General features: G+C 51.7%; 1 protein-coding gene across 1 annotated transcript; it reads right to left on the bottom strand.

Annotated features, from left to right (window-relative positions):
- Positions 1-5,911: 5,911 nt before the first annotated feature.
- Positions 5,912-7,349, bottom strand: mkp1 (MAP kinase phosphatase 1; the record flags this gene model as incomplete). The annotated part of the gene is made up of 4 exons (XM_002956047.1): positions 5,912-6,154; positions 6,260-6,415; positions 6,712-6,881; positions 7,028-7,349. 4 exons carry the CDS (start codon positions 7,347-7,349, stop codon positions 5,912-5,914), a joined length of 891 nt encoding a protein of 296 aa, XP_002956093.1.
- Between the last annotated feature and the right edge of the window lie 1,789 nt (positions 7,350-9,138).

Genomic DNA, 9,138 nt, shown 5'->3' with positions numbered 1-9,138 from the left:
ATACGTGTGGATTAAGTCACGGATTGTTGAAGTACAACATTTGCCTTTCCATGCATAAAATACAAAAATGAGTATTGCTGGACATTCAAAAGGCTATCGAGTATCATCATGAAGGCCTTGCAGCACCTTCGAACGACACCCACGGTGTGGTGCATAATGCCGAAAAAGAAGCGCAAAGCTTCCACAAAGCTAGGAACACCTACAGCCTTTATATAGGATAACCTTCCAACCTAACAATTAGGTTTTTGATGAGGGATTGTAAAACGTGTTAATCCGAGATTGTCAATTTGGTACTTGGTGGCCGTTTTTGCACCGAGTTTTTAGTATAGGAAGAGCTTTTATATGTATATCGAGCTTTTAGTATAGGAAGAATATGCGCATTTTATAACATGTTAAACTGTATTTAATCCGCGAAGCGCGCGGATACTGGCGTAGATATCGAAATAATCCCGCCAATCTTAATCCACCGAATTGCCCTGGCAGGGACATTCCAACAGTCAGGATTAGCCTGACAGGGACACGAATTGGCCTGGCAGGGACATTCCGACAGTCAGAATTAGCCTGTCGGGGTGTCGAATTGGTGTGGCAGGGACATTCGGACAGTCAGAATTGGCCTGTTCGGGGCGTCGAATTAGGGAAGCACAGGAATTGTGCGACCGGGGCAGTCCAAAGAATTGCCTCCCCGACCTTGTCTCCTACCCTCTAGGATTACGTTAACCTAATCCGTCCTAATCCGCGTGATGTTTCCATATGCGACTGATTATAAGTCTTAAGTGTAACTAATTGGTATCCCAACTTGGATCAGAGCCCATTCCCTTTCATTAGGCATTTCGGCCAGTATATTTATAGGCATTTTCAGTGGGCAGCTACCACAATAGGTATCGAGACTTCGTACATGTCTTACACTGATAGTACATAGTAGATATCATGGTGGACGACCAGGTCAACCATAATGACCTTCTACATAATCTCGTGACAGAAAATTGACTAGTTGTGATTGACTAGGAAGACTCTCTGCTTGAACCCTACAGACGGCTGGCCGCATGAGAGCCGGCTCATGACGTGACGTGGATTGAGCATCCACTGCCAAGGGTGGGAGGTGGTAGGCACAGGCTGATGTGGCCGCGAAGGGCCCAGTTAGATCTCTTCAGCTCTACTATACCCATAGCCTTGCACGCAGAGGGGGGGGAAATGTAGTAGCTGTAGATAAGTACGTATGTGATATGTGTACCACAATAATCGTCTGTAAATATGTGCTAAGGATTCCGCCAGCACCTTAGGAGGTCTTTTCAGCAGCCAGCTACAATAACAGGTATGCGACCAACCCACCTCACGGCCTTCGTATTAGGGCGCAAGGTTCCGACATACCATGTAAAGAGTCGCATGAGGACGCTGCAGCATGCTTAACTGACATCTTTGGGATCATCCATCGTATCAGCGTAGAGTGGAATTCCCCGACTAGTGCATTGGGCCAGTCAATTTCATGAAACGTTCAACACCCATGTACCAAATTTAGTGATAATATCGAACACGGAATAAATGGACTCCAAGGAAGGAGCATATCAACTTTTTTCAAGATAATGCACATCTGTAACTGCACTAACCGCTGAGATCAGCGCGGTTTGGGAGTTGGGTGCAGCCGTCGCTGGTACCAGTTATAGCGCCGGGGTTGCATGTCATCGACAACTGGCCTCGACTGCACCCTACCTAAAGTTGCCTGTGTTACAGGTTGGGGTTCTGTGAGAGATCGGTGATAGTTGGTTACGACACAGCCAGGAAGCGTTGCATTATAATTTTCCTTACGAAATGGCCCGATGGGTAGTTAAGGTTGCCATGCCCACCGAAAAGGTGGCAAGAACCAAGATGTTGAACGAGAATGGACGCGCGCTCGGCCTGTGCAAAATTTAAAGAATTTCGCAACGCGGCACGAGGTCAGGAAGGTCAGGAGCGGCGATTCGCTTCCAAGCGATATGCCACCAGCCAGATCAAATGAAGGCCAACACAGCTAGGCAAAAATGCAAGGAAGATGAGGAAGAAGGAAGAGCGGACGAGCAGCTCGTCCTGTGTTAGGCATTGCGATACGCAACTATAAATCAGGGAAGTTGATCGAAGTTACCTCCCCCAACCGATTAACTTTATGGAGAAAGAAAGACGTAAATGGAAATTCTCTACGCGGCCGGAATTTCTACCAGCTTGTGCCACTACGGTGCCCGGAACTTCGGAAAGTATTGGCAGTCAGTACGTACGGTGGCAAGTGCGAAGGTAAAATATGTTAATACTGTGAGACGGAGTAGCGAGGATTGCACAGGAAGCATTGGGTTCGCGTAACGGTAAAGATGTCACGTAAAGACGTCAGGAGGGCAATGTGAAGAGAGGAGCAGGAAGAAATAGTGAAGAGATGATAAATGAGCATGCGTGAGCCAGGAAGACGGGTACAGAGTTACACTGGAATTATCTGACAGTACAATAGCTGAATTGGGAAGGTGCACACTCCCTGATACTCAGCTATCCTTGGAACTCTTTATGCTGGGCAAACCTAGATACGCGTAGCGTGCGGTTGCCTGTAAGCCCTAATTATTCCTTGGCATGGAAGCTTCCCCTGACCCCGACAAAACATATGCCTAGACGCCCCCGTACTGCTGGGCGTGGATGCCAGATGCTTTGGCTAACTGCTGCGGCTCCAAAACATGAACGTGGGTGCTTTGCATGCATTTTCCCACAGCGGCACGGAACCACCGTCGTGGCGGATAAAAGCGTTTATTGTAAAGCACTGGAACGTTGGTTCCGTGTCCTCTCCCTGCGCCCCTTTCCAGATGATCCCAGAAGCTTGGGACTGCATTGAAACAGGGAACAATCCGACCACTCAGCCTGTTCACACTAAGAAACCTGATCCCGATGGCATGGGGAGCAATGGGCCACCGACACAAGGCCCCCAGAGAAAAATAATCAGGCGGACCCAACAGGTCACCCCTTACCTATTAAGGCTCACACGTTACGCTAAAATTAAGAGCACCAGGACTGCCACCTGTTAATCAACACTGCCATGTCTGTAAGGCAAACGCGAAGATCACAACTAGCACTCGAACTCCGGGCAACCACCAACAACCCGTAGGAAGTAGCGTGCGTAGTTGGCATGTTGCCTTAGCCGCAATTGTTTCCAACTGTACACATGTCAAACCGGTGGCATGCCCCGTGACAGGTACCACGCCGTATGCAGCCCGCAAGTCAGAGTCTCGTATGTACTGGTTTGACTGGTACACTGTACCTCGAGTATCGACACCTACCGATCTGCATCCTATAGCCAACCCCACCGCCATCACCGCCCCTCCGGCGGCCGGCCAGGCGTGAGCCCTAAAACGTCCTCATCAACGCTTTCGTGTAACGACGACACGTTATGCGTGCGTGCTAGCTCTGGGCCTATGCCGTCGGAACAAGCCGCCGTCCAGTAACCAAGCTTGGGGCGCTCCGAGTCTGCCCTGGAAATATGTACACGGCAGAAGGAAAAGGCCGCATTCAGGAAAACCGAAAGAAGCATGCACTGATGGCTACACCGATGAAGCTGACAGGGCAATCATAGGGAGAGCCTTAATCACAGTTCTGAGTGCACTCCGGAATCATCCGCTCATCCCAAGGTTCCAAGCAACAGCAAGTCTTACGCTTGGTGTGCGAACATTGCTTTTATTGAAACAAATCAGATCCCAGCCCCTGTCCTGCACAAGCTAAACTTGCAGGATTGGCTAGAAAATGATGAGTTCCTGCAATCTATTGCTCAGCTTACTGAGCAAGGTTATGCTTCGCAGAACCTGCATGAGTATTGAGTATGAGCATGAGTATGAGCATGAGTAATCTTGCATGCTTTTATCAATAATTCCATAAAACCCAATTCACCAATGCTGTGATTTGCCCTCGCAAATCCTACACCCACAGCTGTCTAGGCCTTTGAACACACAAGAATGGTTTGAAAGAACTTAGCACGGAGCATCAGCCCGCTTGCGCCGTCCGCGCGCCAGTAAACCTGGCCAGAGCTTGGCAATGGCGATGTAACGTGCATGCGGTACTAGAACGAAAGATGAGCGTAACGAAGCTTTTCTCTCGTCAACTTACCGTCTGTACTTTTTGTGCCGGCCCTCCTTCGTGGCTGGACTGTCCGGCCGGACGGTGGGTCCCCCGAACAGGCAATCCGCCTGGGGCCCAACAGGCGGTAAGCCCACTGCATTGAGACCTGCGTGATGCAGTAAAACCCACGCGACATTGTTGGCCCAAGATAACCAAGCTCTGTACCCAGGATGTAGAACATATGGTGCGCCTTGACCGGTGCACTTAATTCCTAGAAAGCTGCAAGCACAGGGATGTAGTGCAAGTGCTGGTTTTCAATCAGAAAGCTGAGTGACATTCTTACCTCCGACAGCGTCGTAAGATATCCGCATCGCGTTGTCGTAGTGCCCGCTGCCCGGAACGGCAGCAGCCTGCGTTCATGGCCTCGCAAAGTTATGTTCCGCCCAGGAACCATCTCACAGAAGTATGCTTTGCAACTGACAACTGACATACCTTTGCCTGCTGCTGGCTGTGGCTATACATGGCGTAATCGTCACTGTATTCGTCAACTTCCTGCACATCAATGTACAATTCGCAGTCCGTTATGCATTGTCAAAGCTTACGTTCTTCCCTTGAAATGGCCGCAGAAGCAAAATGCATTTTGCTTTCCAAAGCATCTGCTCCGTGCCATATTAAACATCTGGGCTTGGAGAGCCTCAAAGGCACCTTGTACCATGCCTCGCGTTTGGCGTGGACTTGAACCCTGAACTCCATCCGATGGCCACATGTGCGTGCATGCAGGCACACAAATCCCCGCTGCACGCACCGTACCAAACTACCAGAGAAAAAACGATATTACGCCGTTATAAGTACGCCCAAAAGCGCACCTCTGGTACCCAGCGGACTGGCTCCATAACGCCCTGGCTGCGGCAAGGACCCTCCAGTCCTGATCGCAACAAAACAGCGTCGTTGTCTCCAGCAGCACTCCTTGGGCGTGGTGTGCCGACCTCCATAGGCAGCAGCCCGTCTCCCTGTGCTAAGCTGTTGCTTGGTACATCCACGTCCATGTCGGAAGGCGCGACGGGCTGTTACAAAGCAGCCGGGTGTTGGATACAAAGGTGGTTTAGGTCACAGGTTGCACGGTACCAAGCACCGCAACCATATAACCTGCGGCTGACGAACACATAACCGAATGCAGCCGTGCCAAGATTACCCGGGCCTCTCGGCCAAGGATAGGCTCGCTGATCGCGAGCGCGCGTGCGGCCCAGAACATCAAAGCGCATCACAGACCTGTTATCGCCTCATACTTCCATTCGCTAAATGCCAGGAGTCCTTCTAAAAGATGTGCACGCTGCAGGTGCAATGCTGTCTATGTAGCAGGTTGACGTCTCGTTCGTTACCGGTATCAACCTGACAAGGCAACCCACCAACTAAGATTCCGCAGAAATGCAACGGCAACTAGATCTGTCTAGAATGGACGGGAGACCAACAGCTATTCAGGATGGGAGACCGACAGCGACGCACCATGCATCAACTTTGCAGAAGATACTCTTCAGCCTTTGATTGTCCCAGTGTTCTTGGCCTGCCATTGACAGCCATTCACCTCCACTACACACTGAAACTTGGTGCACGAAGGACGCTCGCCACTGCTATCTGATTGCATCCACCCACCTGCTGCACCAGGGGCCCCGACAGCTGATCACGCGTCGGCAGTTCGATTTCTCCTGTAATCGATGATCGCTTCGCGTTAATCCGTGCCGCCTCAGCATCCAGCGGCGCGGGATCAAGCATAATCAGCAGTTCGACCGGCTCCTGGCCTGGGGCGTATATGCATCAGCGCGTAGGGCCAAAGGAGAGGTCAGCGTAGACACAAACATTAACCAGACCGCTCACAATCTGCCTTACCTTGCCGCACCTCCACCACCGGACCCGCGCCCTCGAACTTCCGGAGGTGGCATGCTGCCCTGTGCGCAGCCGCCACGTATGCGTCAGGGCAATGCTCTCCCCGCCACACGTACGTGGGCCCCCCAGGTGTTTGCAGCACGAAGGCGCCTCGGGGGTCCAAGTCCCGGTGGGTATTGTTGGGGTACTGCTTCGGCGGAGTAATGAGTTTTGGTACCTGCGATGTCAGTATTCATGCTCAACTGTTTTCCCTGCCACCATAGCCTAGTATGTGGAAAACCATGGAACGTTGCCTTACTACAAAAAGCACTGTGTCCCTTACAAGGTAGTTTGGCGCATGGACACAGTGCGATGCGATGCGGTACATGCGCATCCTGGACTTGGCGCTGGCAGCACGTTTTTGCCATTGCAACAGCTGGCACGTGAACCCGATGTTGGGATTTGCCACGCCACGAACTGCTTTCACCGCCGCGAAGACCTGGGGGTACATCAAAAATGTGATCGCTTAAGCATAAGTGTTGCATGCAGATACATGAGTTCTGAAGTGCAGCTGCTTGGCGACCTAACAGAAGGCTGTCAAGCAAACCTCAGGGACGATACGTTCGTCATCATGAGCTGGTGCCTCTCTCCACTTGCAAAATGTGGAAGCCGGACCACCAATCTTGTTTGCAAGTTTCGGCTGGCCTTTGGGCCCAAGCTTTTGCACTGAGTTTTGCGGACCCGACCATACACGGCATGGACCCCACTGTAAGGCTCTCCACTGATAGGGTTCACCTCATCATACGGCTTGCCGCTGCGCCACATTATGTACGCAATCACCAACGTAGCTGAGCGGCTGACCCCCTGGCTGCAATGCACCAGGATGCGTCCACCGGAATGCAGTGCGCTGTCAATATAGTCCAGGCAGTCGTACAGCACGCACAAGATATCTTCCGCGGGTGTATCTGCACAATACACGTAACGTGTCAGCTGTGGGCACTTGGCTTCTAGTCACTAGTGACGCGGCGCTATGCAATATGCTGGTGTAGTGCACTTCGCCCATGTAGGGGTGTTGGGGTGGGGACGTTGCGTCGACTCCTGGGGCGCCCACCTTGCAGGTATAGTGTTTTGTACGTCAACTCATCCTTAAAATACTCCTTGCATATGAAGCCAACGCAGTTGAGCACATGTGTGACACCCGCCTGCCGCAGGGTCTCCCTGTTCTTTGCCACATAGTCCCCAGATAGGAATAGCCCCGCTGACACCTCAGAGCAATGCTTCTCGAAGAAGAGATACTTCTGCCTTCGCAGTTGTGTTTCGCTGGGTGCGGCATCTTCAACTGGGAGCGAGCGCAGGTCCAAAGTACGCAAGGCGGGGCGCTGCAGTGCTGTGGGTGAAACGGCAGAAGTAGAAGCTGCAGACTCCTGGTTCATGCGCTCGATTGTGCTCCAAGTTGAGGCAGAGCAATAGTGCGACCTAAACAGCGGGAACCGCGGCCCAGGACCGTGAAACGAGTCGGGTGGTGGCTCGTCTGCTACAAGAGCCGACATGAGTTAAGTGTAGGCTAGGTTGTGTAAAATACGATAGCTCCCCTTGCAAAGTCAAGGCGTATCATTAGGCTTGCGGAGATACCGTCATCAGCAATAACGTCGACAAGTGAAGGCAAATTTGTTCTATCATACTTTACTCCCATTCAAAACACAGCTACTCACAACTTACAGTTGAAGGGTCAAAATGACGACCTGCCGTACGTGGTCCTTTATTTGCAACTCGGAATGCAATCGTCTCAGCTTGCATAAAGCAGCACGCGATGTGAGATAATGATGCCATCCCAAACGTTTTGCGGATGTATTCCAAATGAATGTCATTTTGCTCCCCCGAGGCTTTAGGAGCATTTCCTTTCGTTGCTCAAGAAGAACATGCAGCCTGACGAATTAGAGATTAACAGCTCGCTTTCGTTGCTTGGTGAGTAGGTAGGGACTGTCGCAGAGGCAAAACAGAAGAGGGCACCAAGGTCGCGTTCATGAATAGCTTAGAGAGCACCGTGTCACCAACAGCTCAAATCCTTAGCGTAGTTCAGGATATGACAATAACCCCACCCTTCACGTTCCTGAGGGCGGAAAGACTCCAAGATACGTCGCACCCTTCCACACATACCTAACATGTATGTCGGTCGGTCGTGGGAACCGTTGGGTTGGTTCCCTCATTAGACCGTACCGCAGGCGAGAGCCCTGGCCGCACGGGGTTCCCTGTGTGGAATTATCCTAACGAGAATACTTATTCCTGGATGGATTGCGTGGCATCGAACGGTGCATGTAGGGGAGTTCGCGGTGCGCTTCCGAAGCAAAGCTGGTATTCAGAGAAGATGCGCTTGAGGTGCTACACTGCGAGGGCCGAATCAGCATTAGGGCTTCCTTTCCCACATCACGGAAGCAAGCCATTCTGCACAAACCCGGAGCGAAGCTACCCCCTGGGGCTTTGCCATTTTGTCAAGGTTGCTCACTACCGCGAGGGCCTGCATCCCTGCACGCAGAAAGTGCCATCAGCCAATAGCATCAACATGACAGCATATCGCAACCAGCTTACTCCTAATCTGAGTGTAACATGACTTCACCAACGGGCATTAGTCCCCTTGGAGATTCCGTCTTACGCGTTTCACTCGTGGTCGAAACATCGGTATCGAGGACCTGGATCCGAAACCAGGGTGTGTACGCATGTGTTCCGTGGGATGGTCGATCTTTGCTCGTGCAGTTTTCATGCACTCTACGCTTCTTGCTTTGTGAAGATGCGCGGATTTCGGGCATGTAACGTGCAAGCGATATTGTGTGCACGGATTTCGGGCATGTAACGTGCAAGCGATATTGTGTGCACGGACCTTCCGCCGTGTTACTTGTTTGAGCCATAGAAAACTATGTATTGTTGCGGTGTAGTGTCAACTCACACCCTACGGAAGAAGCACCTAGACATGTCGACTTTACCGCGCGAACAAACCAACAAACCTCCAGGCCCTAAGTCCGCGTGAGTTGTACCTGCGTGCCTCCATGTCAGCGCGCCTGCGTGCGGTGCAGTCGATAACCCCCTATCCCAGGGTGATAGGCCATGCATGTTATTATGTTAATATGCTGGATTTACTCGTGGCCATGGCGCCTGCGTAGCAAGAACCACGGCTGTGTTTTAACAGTTGATTCCACGGCCCTCTGCCTGCTTCGCCCTGCAGCGCTG

Source organism: Volvox carteri, assembly GCF_000143455.1.
Source record: "Volvox carteri f. nagariensis unplaced genomic scaffold VOLCAscaffold_57, whole genome shotgun sequence".
Lineage (NCBI taxonomy): Eukaryota > Viridiplantae > Chlorophyta > Chlorophyceae > Chlamydomonadales > Volvocaceae > Volvox > Volvox carteri.
This window is presented reverse-complemented; position numbering and strand designations above follow the sequence as displayed.